This window comes from Microtus ochrogaster, chromosome 7, assembly GCF_000317375.1.
Source record: "Microtus ochrogaster isolate Prairie Vole_2 chromosome 7, MicOch1.0, whole genome shotgun sequence".
Lineage (NCBI taxonomy): Eukaryota > Metazoa > Chordata > Mammalia > Rodentia > Cricetidae > Microtus > Microtus ochrogaster.
In genome coordinates this window covers 4,634,723-4,652,297 of record NC_022014.1, presented here as the reverse complement: position 1 = coordinate 4,652,297, position 17,575 = coordinate 4,634,723, and the positions used below count along the sequence as shown (strand labels likewise).

The following is a 17,575-nucleotide window of genomic DNA, read 5'->3' as shown; positions in this document are numbered from 1 at the left end:
GGTAAACAGACATGCCTACAGGCCAATCTGATGGAGGCCCCACAGAGATGCCTACAGGCCAGTCTGATGGAGGCCTCACAGAAATGCCTACAAGCCAATCTGATGGAGGCCGTGTTTTTTTGTTCCAACTAAGGTTCCCTTTCCTAAGCATGTCAGCTTGACAACCAAGACGAGCCCTCACAGATATCTAGGGTGCCCATAATACCTTTCATTGGTTATCCAATGGTTAAGAAAATAGTGAAGGAGGAAGCAGAAAGCTGGAGACAGAAGCAGTTAGTGGACCTATGTAAAGGCAGAAGTGTGCCTTGTACTATCTCTCCACTTTTTTATAGGTGGAAATTTTATAAAAGTTTGAGGATATAAACCTGGAAGTACATAAAGACATAAACAGGAAAGTGGAGTAGAAGTGGGGTCCCCCAATGCATCCTCTTTTGGCTTTGAAGCCACTTTCAGGCTCACCCTGGCTCACCGGCAAGTGCCAAAGGATGCAAGCCTGCATCTCTCCAGCCTTGCATCTCAAGCATCCGGGTGAGTGCCTAGAAAATATATCTCAAAGGGCACTCGGACTCCCGGGAAACATGTGCCAAATCAGCTGTGGGAACAGATGCATGAGAATGGTGGCCCTCAAAGCCACCATGAGGACTTCGTGCTGCTGGATAGACTAGACATGGACCAGACAAACTGCATTGTAGTGTCCTTCGGACTTCTTCTGGTTTTTTTTTTTTTAAACAGACCTAGGCAAAGCCGATAGGGATTATTTACTATCTGTTCTTTTACCTTTTGTTGGCCCTGCAGGTCTATAAACCCCAAAAGTCCAAAGAGAGCAGCTGGCCAGAGAGGACCAACTCCAAGCAAGGCCGTCTCTCTCCTCTTCCACCAGCCCAGGGTCCTGAGAGCAAGAGAGCAGCTGGAATGTCTGGATTCCAATCCCAAGCCGCCCTTACAGTCTAGCCTGCCTTTTGTTCCAGCAGGCCGCAGGCTGGTAAAGCAGAGCCCTCCCCACTGGAAATTCTCTGAAGTCTTCAAAGAAAAGATGCTGCGGGAAGGACCCTGGACACGCCCTCATCGTGACTTTCAGTTCCCACCAAAACCTATGGCGTTTCCTGTGCCTTTTCCGTCATTTCACAAGCCGTTTCTTGCTTGTTCTGAAGTCTCAGGAAAGAGGTCTTTATCTTCCACCAGAAGCCACGCAGCTGACTGCAGTCCACTCTGGCCAACACCATGGCCAAGACCCCTGGTGATCATCTACTGAACACCCTGGAGGAGCTGCTGCCCTATGACTTCGAGAAGTTCAAGTTCAAGTTGCAGAACACCAGCCTGGAGAAGGGCCACTCCCGGATCCCCCGGGGCCTTCTGCAGATGGCCAGGCCGGTAAAGCTGGCCAGCCTGCTGCTCACCTACTATGGGGAGAAGTATGCCGTAAGGCTGACCCTGCAGATACTGAAGGCCACCAACCAGCGCCAACTAGCCGAGGAGCTTCGCAAAGCCACGGGCCCAGGTAAGTAGCTAAGGCCCTTCCCAGCCAGCTTCTGTTAGAGGAGAGAAGCGATGCTCAGACCCAAGCTTTCCAGCTTTATGGCTGGGAAGCCCCTGTCCACTGCTGTGTAAATCCTGCACATCCTGGCCTTCTTGCTGAAGCTCCCCTAGGTGCCTAAAGACTTTAAAAAATAAAAACTGATATTCAACAGTGGGCCACCCATTCTTAGACAATTCTTTACTCCATTTTTCAATTAATACACATGCCCAGACAAACACTGGGTTGGCAGAAAGGGCTGAAAATCCAATCATACTAACATGGCTGAAAATCTCAATAACCACCTAATTTCAGTTCAGAATTCTTCGTTAGCATATTTTACAAGCATATTTAAACATTCTTTACTTTCAATAAAAGGTTTCTTCAGATTAAAGCGTAGATAGCTAATACAGATTATCTTCATTAGGTAGACTTTGGAATTAAGCCTTTTCTGTAATTTTAAACAAAAGTGCAGGCAAGTTTGCTTGCTGTTTTTGTTTCTGTTCTTTTTTGGGGTATGGTTTTAGGAAAGGGCCTCACTATGTAGAGCAGGCTGGCCTGCCCCTGTGTCCAGAGTGCTGAGATTAAAGGTACACACCACCATACCCATTCACACTTGTTTTCAAGTGCCTTCTGGACTTATCTTTGTGACCTGGGATTTCCTTCAGGGGTGGAATGAATGAAAATCAGTCATTTCTAAGTCCCTGCTGTAGTTCACTAGTTTTGTGTGCATGGGTGTTGTGTCTGCAAGTGTGTGTGCACTACTTGCATGCCTGGTTCCACAAAGGCCAGAAGAGGGCACCACGTTCCCTGGAACTGGAATTCCTGACTGTTGTGAGCCACCATGTGGATACTGGGAACTGCATCTGGGTGCTCTAGAAGAGGCCCCATTGCTCTTTACTGCTGAGCCATCTCTCTCTCTGGCCCCCTATATTAATTTGTATTTTAATTGTATTTTGTATATGTATTGGTGTCTGTCTGCATACATAAGTGAGTGTCAACATGCTATGGCACACATATGAAGGTCCAAGAACAACCTGAAAGAATTGCTTCTCTCCTCTCCCGCTGTGGGCTCTAGAGGTCAAGCTCAGGTCATCGAGCTTGTACTCACTGAGTTGGTCTGCTCTAACTTTTTTTTGTTTCTTTGTTTTATAAATCAATTTCCACATCTATAGTCATGTATTCACCCAAAACAATAAGATGGCTTTTATTTACTTTGTATTTTATGGTTCTGTGTAATTGATGGTTCTGTTTATGGTTCTGCTGTTGTCTAGAATGTTCTGTGCTTTTCCCTTTAGTAGCTTCTGGGGAGAGTGTCTCTTCCTTCCCCAGCCTTAGCCTTGAGCCTCTATCTGACTGTCTTTCTAGAACATTTAACAGAAGAAAATAGACCTGGTGGTTCTGTTCAGTCTTCCGGAGACACTAAGCCCAAGAGTGTGAAAGCGCTAGATGTTCTGGAAGGTGATGGGGCCAGGCCGAGTGGTGACGGATCACAGAACCTGCCACCCAGCCAGTCTGAAGTGGAGAAGGGGTCCCAGAAGAAGTCTCAGGTCAAGAGGAAGGATCAGAGGGGTCCTGAGAGCCTGGACTCACAGACCAAGCCAGGGGCCAAGAGTGCAGCACCACTCTATAGAAAAGGCCCGGGCACCACCCAGTTCCCAGGGAACAAAGACAGCGAGGCAAAAGCCCAGCTCCGCAGGAATGTCAGCTCTGCAGGAAGGCTGCAGGGACTCTACAGCAGTAGCCCCGGGAGGAAAGAAAGTAAGAAAGCTGAAGCGTATCTGCCTTCAGGAAAGCAGCGACCCAGAAGTCTTGAGATGACCACTTATTCAAGCAAAGGAGAACCCCCAGGTCCAGAAGCTCTTCTGGCTCCAGAGGAAACAATGACTTTGAATCCACACTCGTCCCCTGGTCCCATGAAGGTAGCCGTCCTGAATGAAGAGACTACTGCAGTTCTAGAAAAGAACTCAGGAAATCCAGAACCTTCCCTGGTCCCCAACGAAGAAACACTCAAGAACATCCCTTCCAAAACATCGTTGACTGGAGAGAAGAAACGCACTATGTCCTTGAAGGAAAATGAAACTGAAAGATCAGAGACCCCGGAGAGTTCGGGGAAGATGGCTGGCAGTTCATTCTGTGAGTCCTGCAATTCAGAAATGCCTGTGTCACTATGGGAAAATGCAGCCCAAACTCCAGAAGACCCGGCACCCTCAGGACCGACAGCTTGTAAAGGTACCCTCCCTCCCCCTAGAATTACGTTGCTGGGATACCTGGTTGCCTCCAGGGTCCCTCTGCAAATGTGATGCAGGCCCAGAAAATGCGTATTTATACATCTTGCACAAAGAGTTGCATCGAATTTCAGTTAGCGCCTGAGCTCTCAGAAGTTCTTGTATAAAGCCACAGGCGAGGTTTGGAATCTAAAAAGAGCCAGGTGGTGGTGGCGCCTGCCTTTAATCCCAGCACTTGGGAGGCAGAGGCAGGGGGAATCTCTGAGAGTTCGAGACCAGCCTGCTCTACAAGAGCTAGTACCAGGACAGGCATCAAAGCTACAGAGAAACCCTGTCTCAAAAACAAAAAATCTAAAAAGAATGGGTTAGAATATTCCTTTCCCACAGTGTAAGTCTTGGGGCAGAGATTTGGCTAATCACCTTTCTCTGAGCAGGAGGAAGATGTAGACCAAAAACCTACTGGGAAATTAGTCATCAGGATCATATTTGTCTGTGAGAAACAGAAACCAGAAGCTTAGATGAACAATACAGAAGCTTGTTCCTCTTACACACAATGTGAGTCACTTGTGTGACCACAACCAAACTTCTGCTGAGCTGTTTTTCTGCTTCAAGTGTTTACTCCTGAAATTCACAGCCTCAGAGTGACGCTCCGGCTCCACTCAAGAGCACGGGGGGGGGGAGGGGGGGACGACATCGTGATGCGGAGAAGGGAGTATGGAGGAGACATCATGATGGGGAGGTTTTTAAAGGCTTCTCGAAGTTATTTGTTCTCACTTCCCTTTGACTAGAATTTCATCAAATGGCTTCTGCTAACTGCACGGGAAGCTGAGAATTTGAGTTTAGAGTGAGGCAGAGGAGCAGCTATATTGGCAAACAACTGATTCTGTCACAAGAACGGTTCCTATGGGAACTGGGCCAGGGAGGAAGAGCTGATGTGTGTTCTTGTGTCTCCTGTCATTTCTGGTGTATAGAAGCACTGCCTGTAGCCTTGGAGAAGAGCTTTCCTAGCTCTTGCATCTTCACTGTGAGATTCACCCTTTGGCTTTAGAAAACCCCTTTCTTTGCTTTTATTTCTTGAATGGGAGTAGAGGATTCGCCCATCACACACATTAAAGATGCTTGCTGTGCTCTGACAAGACTTTCTGCTGGGACACACTGACCATCTCCAGGAGCTCCTGCTTGAGTTGTAGGCCAGTTGTTGTGGTTTGAAATAGGAAAGCAGATGCTGTCGGCATGTTTTGCTTTCTTTTAAATGAGCCGCTAGATCTGCGCCTGCACAAGGGGAAATCAAAGGAAAAACTCTCAGGAAAAGCCCTCAGCCTTAGTGGCCTGTTTGTATAGCCTCGTTTGGATAGGAGTCAGACAGGAGAGTTCTGGGAAGTAGCCAGTTCTAACTGAGGATGGAGGTGCTCTATGAACAATTGCTCTCTTGTAACTATCTTGGATTTGCCACTGAGGAGATTTTTCCACTGCTGTGTCTCCAGGAAGGTCCCAGGACAAGGCTGCATGTCCTCTTTGCCACGCCCGGGAAGGAGACCCGCATGGTGGTACCTGTGTGCAGAGTTCCTTCAGCGGCTCCATTGCTCCTGGGGATCCCAAGACCCCAGACAGATGCTCATCCATATGCGTCCAGTGCCAAAGCTCACTTGCAGGAAAGCACTGTGGAGACCAGAGCCCCCAGTCCCTACCGCAGTGCCCACGTCACATGAAGCAGGTGCAGCTGCTCTTCTGCGAGGACCACAGGGAGCCCATCTGCCTCATCTGCAGGCTGAGTCAGGAGCATCAAGGCCATCGAGTGCGTCCCATTGAGGAGGCTGCACTGGAGTATAAGGTAGGTGCTCCCTCCCACATGGCTGCTCACCTCGGCTTGTGTTCTTCATCCAAGCCCTCTGGGATGTGATTGCATTAGTCAGGACTCCTGGGCTCACCGGTAAAAACACAAGACAAACCAGGACAGCAAAGAAGGGACTGATTATTAATATTGTTCAGAAATCCAAGGGTTCTAGTTTTGAATATGGATCCAGGGAACCCCTTGGCGATGGATTCACCCCATTTCTTTCCTAGAACCCCCCTTTGCTCTCAGTTGCAGCACCCCAGCTCTGCTTCCAGAAGCCGAGCCTTCCCTCTAAGATTGGTATAAGCTAAAATGGCAGGGATCAAACGTAAGCATCTAAAACCAATATTCTTCTCCAGGAGCAAATCCAGAAGCAGCTGGAGCTTCTGAGGGAGCTGAGGGGATGTGTGGAGCAACACAGACTACAGGGACACAAGAAGACAGAGAACTTCCTGGTGAGGCCCGGCAGCCAGCCCTTGCCCCTTTATACCTGCAGGAAAAAGGAGGGGAGTACATGCAAAGGTGCAAAGGCTCCCGAGGCTCCGCCCTGGGTCACAGGGCAGCAGATGGTCACCTGTTCCCCAGTCTCAGTGGTGATGGCAGGGAGAGCTAAGGAGAGCTCATTCATTCTTGTAGCTCCGTGTCACCTCCAATGACAGCTAGATGGCTTAGAGAAACTAGAGGTTGTCACGTCAGAACATTCTCTGTGTTGTTATATAATTGCTGTTGGTGTGGAAGCTGCAGCTCGGTTGGTGGAGCAGAAGCACAGAAACATAATCACCGAGGCCCCGAGTGCATCCCCAGGATGGCAAAAACTAGATGTGTGCACACACGGATGACCTCGGCGTTTGGAAGGTAGAGGCCAGAGGATAAAGTCAAGTTCATCGTTACTATGACAACCAACCTGGGCTACATTAGACTCCCACATATACCAAAAAAATCTGGTTGGCACACATTTGTAATCGTAGCTCTCAGGAGGAAAAGGCAGGAAAACTGCCACAGGTTTGAGTCCAACCTGGTTCATATAACAACTTCTAGGCCACCAGTTCTACATAGCGAGATCCTGTCTTAGAATGGTAGAGATAATAATAATAGAAGTTTTTATAAATTTTATAAAAAACTATATTGACTCCCCCCCCCCCAGTTCTAGGGATAGGATCTAGGACTTTGTATTTTCTAGGAAGGGGTTTTATCCTTGAGATAAACGCCCAAGCAACCCCCCCCCTTTTTGTCTTTTTGAGACTAGATCTCACTATATACTCCTGGATGTTAACCTACTAGAATGATCTCACTTTTTTCCTCTGGTTTTTCAAGACATGGTTTCTGGCTGAGTAGCCCTGGCTGTCCTGGTATTTACTCTCTCTGAAGACCAGACTGGCCTTGAACTCAGAGATCCACCTGCCTCTACCTCCCGAGTCCTGGGATTAAAGGTGTGCAGCACATAGCCCCAAAGAATGCCCCCAGCTTAACTAAATACATCTGCAAATGTCCTACCTCCAGCTAGGATCATATTCTGAAGTACTGGACTTCAACATGGAAATTGTGGGGGGGACCATTGAACCTAGCACCATATTCAACAGATTTCCCCAGGAGCTAGTCCCTCTTATGCTTAGTCTGTTCTGGAAAGTTCCATACAGATTCCTCCCGATTCTGGAGCGCAGGTGTCCAAGAGACTAGAATCTTAGTTACATTTAAATTGCTCTGAAGATGGAGACTGGAGAGATGGCTCCGCAGTTAAGAGCACTTGTTATTCTGGCTGAGGACCCAAGTTCAATTCATAATACTTACATGGTGGCTCACAGCCATCCTTAACTCCAGTTCTAGGGGGGTCTGAAGTCCTCTTTTGACTTCCGAGGGCACCAGGCACACATGTGGTACACATACATGCATCCAGGCAAAGCATTTGTTCACATAAAAATAAAAACAATTGCGGCAAAGAGCCACTGTGAGCAAGGTAACTTATAAAGAAAGCATTTACTCGGCTCACAGTTCTAGAGGGTTAGAGTCCATGGCCATCATGCTGGGAACGCAGCAGCAGGCAGGTAGGCACGATGCTGAAGCAGTATCTGAGAGCATACATTTTGGTCCATAGGAAAGAACAAGAGCTAACGGGGAATGGTGTAGGCTTTTGAAACCTCAAACTCAGTGACACACCTCCTCCCAAGAACACACTTCCTAATCCTTCCCAAGCAGTTCCACCAACTTTGGACCAAACATTCAAATATATGAGCCTTTGGGGGGGGGCTATTCTCATTTAAACTTCACACTGAGCAAGTCTGCCTCTCTCCCACCTCTGAGAAGTGGGCTTTAAGGGCATCCCTACGTACTATCCGCCCACAGCACACATCACACATCTCCCAATCCTGTGTTCCCCAGAAAGAAACCGAAATCCAGCAGCAGAGGGCTTCCTATCAGCTTGAGAAGCTATACCAGTTCCTGGAGGAGCAAGAGCAACTCTTTGTGGCCTGGCTGCAGGAGCTGGGCCAGACCATTGGCAAAGTCCGAGAGACACATGATACCCAGGTTTCCCGAGACATTGCCCTCTTAGATAAACTGATTGGAGAACTGGAGGCCAAGCAAGACCAGCCAGAATGGAAGCTCATGCAGGTGAGTGCGAGCATGCCTAGCCTTCCCCTGCCTGCTGTTCCCAGTGGGATAATTTAGGCTCTTGTCACTGCCAAGGCAGGAAGTAAGGCCATGGAGGCCTGGAATGGGATTTGGTTTCAATGACTGTGGTGTCTTTGGGGCTCGTGCCTCTTTGATAAAGTCTCTTGGGAGCCCAGAACATCTCAGTATCTAAGATGCCCCTGGCAGCACCTAGAAAAGACCAGAAGAACTGCAGTGCAGTTGAACCATGAGCTCTGACAAGGCCTCTGCCCTTTGAACAGAATATAATAAAGGAGGGAGGCCCCTATTTCCTGGTACCCTAGGACTGGGAGCCTTTGAAAGGCCAGGGAGCAGCTTGCAGCCTGGGAGTCACAGACTCTTAGAGACAAGTAATGGAGAGCTTCCCTCTTTTCTCTCCTAGGACATTGGAGTCACATTGCACAGGTACAGAGATGTCCCATGGTGTCCCCCTGGGTGTCTTACAGGAAGCATTTGGATGGGACAGTCCTAGGAAAGACCTGGGTCTATAACTCAGCACTCCTGTCTCCTGAAGCTTCCTGAGACCATCCTTCCTGCATCTTTATGGGAAGAACAGGATGGGAGTTTGGCTGGGTGGGAGCGGGGAGGGCATGGGCAGAACACTAAGAAGGGGTTTGTCCCAGTCCTGCAGGACGCAGACAGTGGTTTGTGCCCTCTCAAATGCATTCCATGCCATTTGCTTTAGGACAGTGTTCCCTGAAGAACTGCCTCTGGCCTCAAGCACTTTTGGGGGGCCTTGGGGATCAGTTTGGAGGTGGGCTAAGTCCAGCAGGCAGGGAGAAGAGAGAAATGAGATAAAAAGGCTACATCTCATAGTTACTTTGGGAGCTTTACAAAATGCTGATGTCTAAGCCACAGTTGTACCAATTAAGTCTCAATCTTGGGGCTGCGACTTGGACATTAGTGTTTTTAAAAATTATCTTTCCAGTAAAATATGTATAACATAAACTTTCAGCTATTTTATGTTTGCACGCACTGATGTTAATACATTCACATTAGTGTGAACCTGTTACCCCCTCCACCTCTAGAACCTTTTCCTCTTCCACACAAGAACTCCGCACTGTTAAACACTCATTTCTCATCCTCTCTCTCCTATTGCCTGACAACCACCATTCTGTTTTTCCTGTTTGTTAGTCTGGCTGTTCTAAATTCTACATTTTAGCAGAACTGTACAAAGTTTTCCTTTAGCTTTGGCTCACTTTTATTCAGAATAACGCTTTCACTGTTCGTGTTGTGGCATGTGTCAGAATTCCACTGGTTTGAACTGCCAAATGGCACTCCCTGTATGCAGACACCACATTCATTCACGGATGGACATTTAGACCGTCTCTACCTCTGGGCTACCGGGACTGGTATTTGGACACGGATACACAAGCATGACTTGAGACGCTGCTTTCACTTTCTCAGATATTACACTTACAAGTGGAATCACTTCATGTCCATCTATTTAAAATCTGTAAGGAATCTGCATTCTTTTTCCCACAGTAGAAGCATCATTTCACATTCCCATTGACGGTGCTAATTTCTCCACATCTCTCCATCAACCTGAAATTCCCTGCTTTCACTTTTCACTGCTGTTATAATGGCTATTCTAATAGGTGTGAAGTGGCATTCCGTTTCTTTCTGTTTTTCTTTCCATAGAAATAGTAGAGGCGTATAATTAACTTGGCATAGAGAATTCTGCTAGTGAGGGCAGCTCAAGTTTAAGGCTGTTACTTAAACACATTGTGATTTTTGTAACAGTGGCTCAGAGATGCTGGTCTGCAGCTGAGGGTGAGGACCAGCGTCAGAATTTGAGGCTAGGGAAGATTTCCTTTAGTCGCCCAAACTGGGATGGGTGTGTTTAGTGTGGATGATCTCACTGTCACCTCATGGGGACTCGGGATACATCTTGCTCTTGTCTTCTCTGGCCAACAATCTCTTATCGCTAGGGCCAAGATGGTGACTGTCTCTGAGTCACTGGCCACTCCTCCAGAGGTCAAAGAAAAGATCCACCTGCTCTACCAGAAATCAAAATTTGTGGAGAAGAGTATGCAGAACTTCTCAGGTGAGCGAGCTTGGAGGAAGATGAGAGGCGCTGTCCACCTTCTCCCTGGAACCACGCTGCCTGTCTATTCCCTTTGCCACCTACAAAGCCTTATGACCCTGCCTCTAGTTTCTTTCTGGTCTAACTCATTCTGCTAACCCAGGCTCCCTGTTCCCTTTCCTCCATTTCAGAAACACTGCGCTCTGAGATGGAGACATTCGACGGTGTGGCTGTAGCAAAATGCGGAGGGTACCAGCCTAGCATGCCACAGACCCAGGGTTCAATGCCCAGCGCTTACCTAAAGTGGGATGCTGGAAACACACAGGACTATGATATAGTACTGTACCCAGAAGTGGAAGCTGGAGGAGCAGGATCTCGGGATGACCTTCAGCCCCAGCAAGCTCAAAGCCCACCTGAGCTACAGGAGACCAACAAACGAAAAGCCCGATCTTTCCTGAAATGGAAACCTTTATTTGTAAGTACGGTGGTGGAAATGTAAGCTAACTAAGAACTTCTGTAATTGTCCTTTATCTGTTGCTTTGGGGGAACTATTCAGAAATGGGGGGAAACACTTCGAACAAAGGCACCAGACAGGTCATAAAAGGCCCTCACAGCTCTGCTCGGTCCCTCTGTGTGTGCCTTGTTCACTGAATTAACCTCTTCGTTCTCTAGGGTGCCTGGGGGGGCCCTGGTTATAACTAACATAGGATGTAGAGCCCTAAGCAGGAGAATCCTGCCTTTCCGTGTGGGATAGTATAAGTCAGACCCCCCTGAACAGCATGCTCAGAACTTTCTTTATTCCTTCTTTTCCCCCCTGTAGTTCCAGAAGTGATTGGTGCTCAGGAATGTGCCGGTAAGTGCCTAGATCAAGGCAAGTGGTAGCCTTGATATATCGGGTCCCTGTATGTTCCTATCCCTTCCCACAATCTCAGTGAAACCCTCTTCCTTAGACGGAGAGAACCTTGGGAGAAGGTTCCCACAGATCCCCAGCCCAGTTAGGTAGTCTTATTCTTCCTGCAGTTTCTGGGATTCTGACCTAGCAACTGCTCACCGCTGCCTCAACTTCTCTGACAGGAAGAGTGTGAGATTTGGAAATAAGTCATACCTGCTGCCTGACAGTCCCCAAAGATTCTAAAGTCCCATCATCATCCTGGATACGCTTAGTTTTGACTCCAGCTGCCATCACTCGGAAGTGGAGTTTGAGACGAGACAACCTCCTTTTCCTGGGAGCAGGGAAATACAACTCTGCAGAGAATGGCTACTGGGTGACAACAGTGGCAAAGCAACAGGAATCCACTTCTCTCCCTACTGTGAATGGGGCACACAGCTAGGAACATTCCCTTTAGAGCATGGATGGCAGCCAGATCCCACACCTACCATTCACCAGCTTCTCTTTATTCTGATTCATAGTTCAAGAGTTTAGTACATCATGGCAAGTCAGTTACAGTGGCAGGAACTAGAGGCAGATAGTCACATCGCTTCCGTCAAGAGGCAGAGAGTGACGAACTTTGAAAGCCCATCTTCCTCCTTTGTTATGCAGTCCAGGACACAACTCTAGGGCAGGTTGTCACACAGGTTACAGGAAGGGTATTCCCCAGTCAATCAGCCTCATCAAGATTCCCTCTCTCAATCACGCCTGGAAGCTTGGCCCTTGACTGAGCACACAGCTTGTGAGTTGAAACCTTCAGAGTGGGCAAGAAGCATACCAAAAACTCGCAGAGATACTCCAACACTATCGAGCAAAGGTGAAGACGGCACACACAGAAACGACATGCAATGGCGTTCAGAAGAGGAAGTGCATGGCTGTTGGGAAATCCTGCCTGAGTCAGTACTCACAGACGTACTCGGGACACAAGACTCCACTTCACTTTCCCTCCTCGGGGCTGCCCTGTCTGCCCTAGTCTCAAGGACACAGAAAGCCTCCAGAGACTAAATCTACACAGACTCCAAGAGGCGCACACACTCTTCCTATCTCTTTGGTTCTCACTCTTTTCTCATTTTGGTTTTTCTGAGACAGGGTTTCTCTGTATAGCCCTGGCTGTCCTGGAACTTGTTCTATAGACCATGCTGGTCTCAGACTCACAGAGATCCACCTGCCTCTGCCTCCGAGTGCTGGGATTAAAGTTGCGCCACCACCACTGCCCAGCTCAGTTCTCGCTCTCTGGGTTTTGAAGGTGCCATCTTTAAAGGCTCCACCACATTCGGCTCTCCATATCATGCATTGTATGGTCAATGCTCTCCCTCCATCTCAGGGTCTGATCATGGCCATGAGACTCTTATATTCTAAATCTCATCCCTGAAGGGAATTATGCATCAGCTTCCTTTCAGGCAGACCGCTGCTATTCTTATCATTATCAATGCTGTATTGTAACTTGCCTTTTTAATTTATTCTATTTATTGGCTGTATTATATTGTACTACATTAACATGTGATTTAACCACAGCTTTGAAGGTAGGCTGTACATGTTTTACTAGATAACAATATCACTATTTTGCGTGTGTGCGTTTATGTGTGTTTGCATGAATGTGTATGGTGTGCCTGTCTGCATGATGGCTGTACGTGTATGTGTAATGCATGTATATGGCACCTGCAGAGCAGAGATCAACCTCAGCTCACTCCTCAGACGCCGGTTTTTCTGTTTGTTTGTTTTCTGTTTGTTAGCACAGGGTCTCTCATTGGCCTGAACCTGGCTAAGTTAAGCAGGATGCCTGGCCTGTAAGCCGCAGGGACTCCCCCATCTCTGCCCCCCCCCCGCATTGGGATTATGTCTAGCTTTTTTTAAACAATAACAACACATGCACATGTTTCCTACTGTTTGCTCATTTAAGTTTTGTATAATAAAATGTAAGCAGATACCTCCCAAAAATTGTTGTTGCCAGTTTTCATACTCTATTTTAAGCCACGGTTAAGTGAGTCAGCTGCTGATGGTGTTGGCATGCTTAAAAAGAAAAAACTTCGACATCCTCCTAGAGACTGTCATTTCATTCAGCCCTGAACTGATGACACTATGCCTTTGCCTGCCCAGAAATGAACTGCTCTATCCCAGTCATTGGAGTGCTCAGACCTGAGTAATTTACACAGGTCCCCTGTGACTAAAGAGACTTAATATGGAGCCCGCATCCCTTAAGAGTTCTGGGGCGCCTGGGAGATTCTAGTGGCCTTCTGGTGAAATAAGCCCAGGATAATGGGCTGCGGGGTATTAACTGTAGGGTATTAACGGCTGTCTTTTCTGCTGTAAACACTGTTTTTATCTTTATGGGAAAGCGACGAAATGAGCTCTTTATTACTAGCCAGCAGGAAAGGAACAAACAACTGAGGGAAGTAGAACAGTTTTCCTGCCCAGCTGTGGATTCCGTGGGTATCTGTAATGCACACCTTTGTGATGTCTGCCCTAAAACCCCACCTTAATCCCATTCTGCACGTAACTCTAAAGCGGCCGTCCTTCTAGCAGTAAAAATAAATTTATTTAATTTGAATTGAACCTAAGTCTTTGGTTTCTCACAATGGATTCCAACGCCACACCAGGAATAGGGGAATCTGTGTCCACGGATTGTACTAAACCTAACCAGTACTTCACTAGGAATAAACTGAGTTCGGAAAGAATGAAGAAAGACCTAGGGTTGGTGGGTCACACTTGTTTTCTTTGCACTCAGGAGGCTGAGGCAGGAGACCACCACGAGTTCCAGGTCAGAAAGGATCACAAGTCAGTGAGAGGCCAAAAAAAAAAAAAAAAACAGGGAAATGGAAACTCTCTTTTAAAAATATGACAATGTAGAGGTTAGTAAACTGGGACCTACGCGCAGCTCAACCAGCAGGTTCCTCGGAGAACCTCACGGAAGGGCGGACACCAGCACTGAACACACCCACGGCGCGTGCAAAGGAAACCGAGGCCGAGCAGGAGAGGCCAACTTCCCGCAGGGCCTCCGCTCGTCGCCCGCCCGCCCTCCCGGCCACCAGGCGGTCTCCGGGTTACAGTTCGGAGCGAACTACATTTCCCAGCGAGCACAGGATTAGCCGCTCACGGGGGGGGGGGGGGAGGTGGCATGCCAGGGAGGGCCAGAGGTAGCTTCCTGCTTCTGGCTCCGCAGTGTGCCACAGACAGTCGTTCCCGCCTGCCGGGCCTCCCTTGGGCCCTAAACTCCATCAATCAGCCTTCTCCCTTTTAAAGCACAGAGTGCTCCTTCGATCGGGCCGACCAAGCTTCCACACCGGAAGTGGCTCGCCGGAAGTGGTCCCACAGAGGCGGAAGTATCCAGCCTCCCAGATGGAACTGGGAATTAATGTCCTCTCCGCGGAAAGCGACAAATTCCCAAAGGGTTCTGACAGTCTTTGAGGACACTCAAAAGGACGAGGCGAGCGATCAGCCTCTCGCGCCTGGCTTTCTGGGTCATTTCCAGAACCCAGATCTTAGCGCAGACTGAGCGTGCCGAAGGCAGGGGGCGGTTTGGACAGCCAGGTTGGGGCGGTGAGCATCATCCCTAACTGAGTTGCTAGAGCGGCTAGGGTACGACGTGCGCCCCCAAAGAGGGCCACGGTTGGCCGTAGGCTGAACAGTGGGCAGAATCACCTGAGTTTTCACTAACTACAGCTTTGTTTCCCACTGGAAACTCATGCTTTAGTGAAGCTTCTTCCCAGAGAAAGAGCCCAGCAGAAACAGGCACTGTTCCTGTGGTTTAAAGTTGACTCTAGACTGAGAAATGGGGCCTTCTAGAAAGGGCTGGATTCTCCCTTCCCGTGTCACCAACTGATTGAAAAAGAGACTGCAAGTGCGGGGCTGCACTTGGGCTAGTGACACCAGAGGTGTGGGGCGGAGCGAGAGCAGAAAGAAGGAGGAAAGAGGGAAGAAAAGGAAGATCGCGCAGAAAGTCATCAGACCAAGGAGAATTCAGAGCATTCAACAGGCATCGAAGAAAGGACAGAGTCATCATGGCCTCGGTGTCCACTCATGGAAGCCAAGAGAAAGGTCCCCACTTGCCACCATTTAGCAAGCAGAGCCTGTTGTTTTGCCCAAAGTCAAAACTGCACATCCACAGAGGAGAGATTGCCAAGATTATCTGAGAGTGTCAAGAAGAAAGTTTCTGGAAAAGGGCTCTGCCATTTTCTCTTATAAGCATGCTTGTCACCTAGGGACTTTTCCACCAAGGTGGAATCCAAAATTTGGATCATTACCTAAAGTTTCACTGGCTGGTATCTTGGGATTTGGCCTTGAGAAGGCTTCCTACCTAAGAGTGTGCAAGAGAAAATTCCATTCCTTCGAGGAGGATCAGCTCCGTGGTACTGTTGGCCCTGGGCATAACAGGCACTGCCTGCTTACCTGTGAAGAGTGCAAAACCAGACATGGATTAAGTGAGAAGGAAGGGCCCCAACCATCTGCTCCCTAAACCCTGTCTGTGGTTTTCAATGATTTCTAAACCTCTGGATTTGTACACATTTAAACTTTCAAGTGTACGTACTCTTAGATAATCTACTTCTGTTGAAACAGAAATGTTGTCCTTCTCACGTTCCTTTGAAATGCTTGTGGTAGAAGGCTTTTCAGTTGACTTGGGCATGGCATATTCTCCTGTTCTTCAAGAACTTGTTGGGATCCATCACACACTATACAGGAAATAAAGTTACACCCCCCCCCCAGCTTAGAGCTTCCTGAGAGAATTTTGAGTAGTTCTGGGTAGTCTTTCCTGCAGTTATTTTACTCTGCTTTTGTTTTTCTTCTTCAGTAATTTAAGTTCTCAGACAGGGAACAGGAAAGAATGATGTGGAAGTTAGTTGGGAAGCCATGACCCAAAGAAAATTCATGTATATGGATCTAGAAGTCCAGGAAAGATTGTGTTTTAGTACTAGAAGTCCATCCTAAGGTCTAGGAGCTGAGATCTGTAACTCGGTAAGAAATATTTCCTGTGTCAGGGTCACCATACAAACCAGCTTGTGTGATCAGGAGCTCATCACAGCGCAGGAGCTGTGAAAATGCCCATCATCTGTAGGTGACCTGCTAGGCTCATGGGTACATCACACAGTCAGAACTCAATAGCGGGTTCTTTTACCAATTATTAGTGGCACCAGAGAGGAAAGACAACTTCCTAACCTGCTCTCCCAGGGAGCCGCTTACTGGAAGGAGAACCGAAAGACTAAATTAATTCTAAAAATGAGAAACTCTTGGGATTTTTGGGATCTCAGAGACTACCAACATAATGGCATGAGTTGTGTTTCTTCTCCAGACAACCTGTTACACGGGAAGTGTGGTTCTTCCTTTTTGGAACCTTTGGCTTTATGGCACATTGGCTGAACCCCGTGGAAAAGCCCCCCATTCCATCTTCGCGGCTTCTCAGAAAAATGCTCTGTCTACAAATCAGCATCTAAATATACAGTGTGCATGTGGGGTGGGGGCTGCTATACTAATGTATCTGCAAACCTGGACCATTGATGTGGGAGAATTGTCTGTAATCTGTCAATCATATTTTAAATAAATGCTGATTGGCCAGGCAGGGAATATAGGCGGAAAAACCAGACGGGAAGTAGAAATGATGTAATGAGAACAGGAGAATTCTGGAAAGGGGGAAGTTGATTCCCCCCTCTCCTGCCTAGACCACCGAAGCAGCAGGAAGTGATCTGCCCCATTGAAAAAGGTACTGAGCCACATGGCTAACATAGATCAGAAAAATGGGTTAATCAAGATGTGAGAGTTAGCCAGTGAGAGGCTAGAGCTAATGGGCCAATCAGCTTATAATTTATGGAGACCTATGTGTGATTTTCTTTGGGGCTAAACAGTTGTAGGGTACCGGGCCAGACAAAAACCCCAACAACAAACAGGACCGTCCGTGTTACAGACCATGGACTTAAAATGGAAATTTTGTCAGAGGTTAATATTTGATGTGAAATAATTTCATTTTAAGCATTAAAACATGTTGCTGGAGGTCCTCCCGCTCCTCCAGCCTATAGCTGTTGAGATACCAGCCCATTGGGGCATGGTCTCTCTCCCTTTAAAAAAGCGGTCACTTCCCTTTCCTCTCTCTCTTCACTTCCTGCTCCGCTGGTGACTAGACTCCCTTTCTGGTTGCGCAGAGGGCTGTTGTCTGGGACGGAGATCTGTAAGTTTTTTCCCCTTTAAATAAATATCACCCTATTAATCATAATTCCAAACTCGTGTGGCATTGTTAGTGACTTATGCCTTCAATTGGCGCCCAACGTTTGGTTGGTTTTAGGACCTCTCCTTCCCCCGCTCGGCTGCCGGCTGCGAGTTTGGCTTGGCTCCAGCCGTGGCCTGTGCCTGGCGGCGGGGGGCCTTGTGGCCTGTGTCTTGTGCGTGTAGCCAGCAGCTTAATATAAATCATCAC

The 17,575-nt window shown here is 47.9% G+C and overlaps 1 protein-coding gene and 1 pseudogene across 1 annotated transcript; both read left to right on the top strand.

The window, feature by feature from the left end:
* The first annotated feature begins 1,221 nt into the window (after positions 1–1,221).
* Mefv (MEFV, pyrin innate immunity regulator) lies at positions 1,222–14,668 on the top strand. The gene is made up of 9 exons (XM_013347031.1): positions 1,222–1,498; positions 2,882–3,745; positions 5,226–5,572; positions 5,935–6,030; positions 7,952–8,182; positions 8,604–8,626; positions 10,153–10,268; positions 10,439–10,742; positions 14,416–14,668. Exons 1-9 carry the CDS (start codon positions 1,222–1,224, stop codon positions 14,666–14,668), a joined length of 2,511 nt encoding a protein of 836 aa, XP_013202485.1.
* On the top strand, positions 14,549–15,907 carry LOC113456322 (annotated as a pseudogene).
* Positions 15,908–17,575: the final 1,668 nt, after the last annotated feature.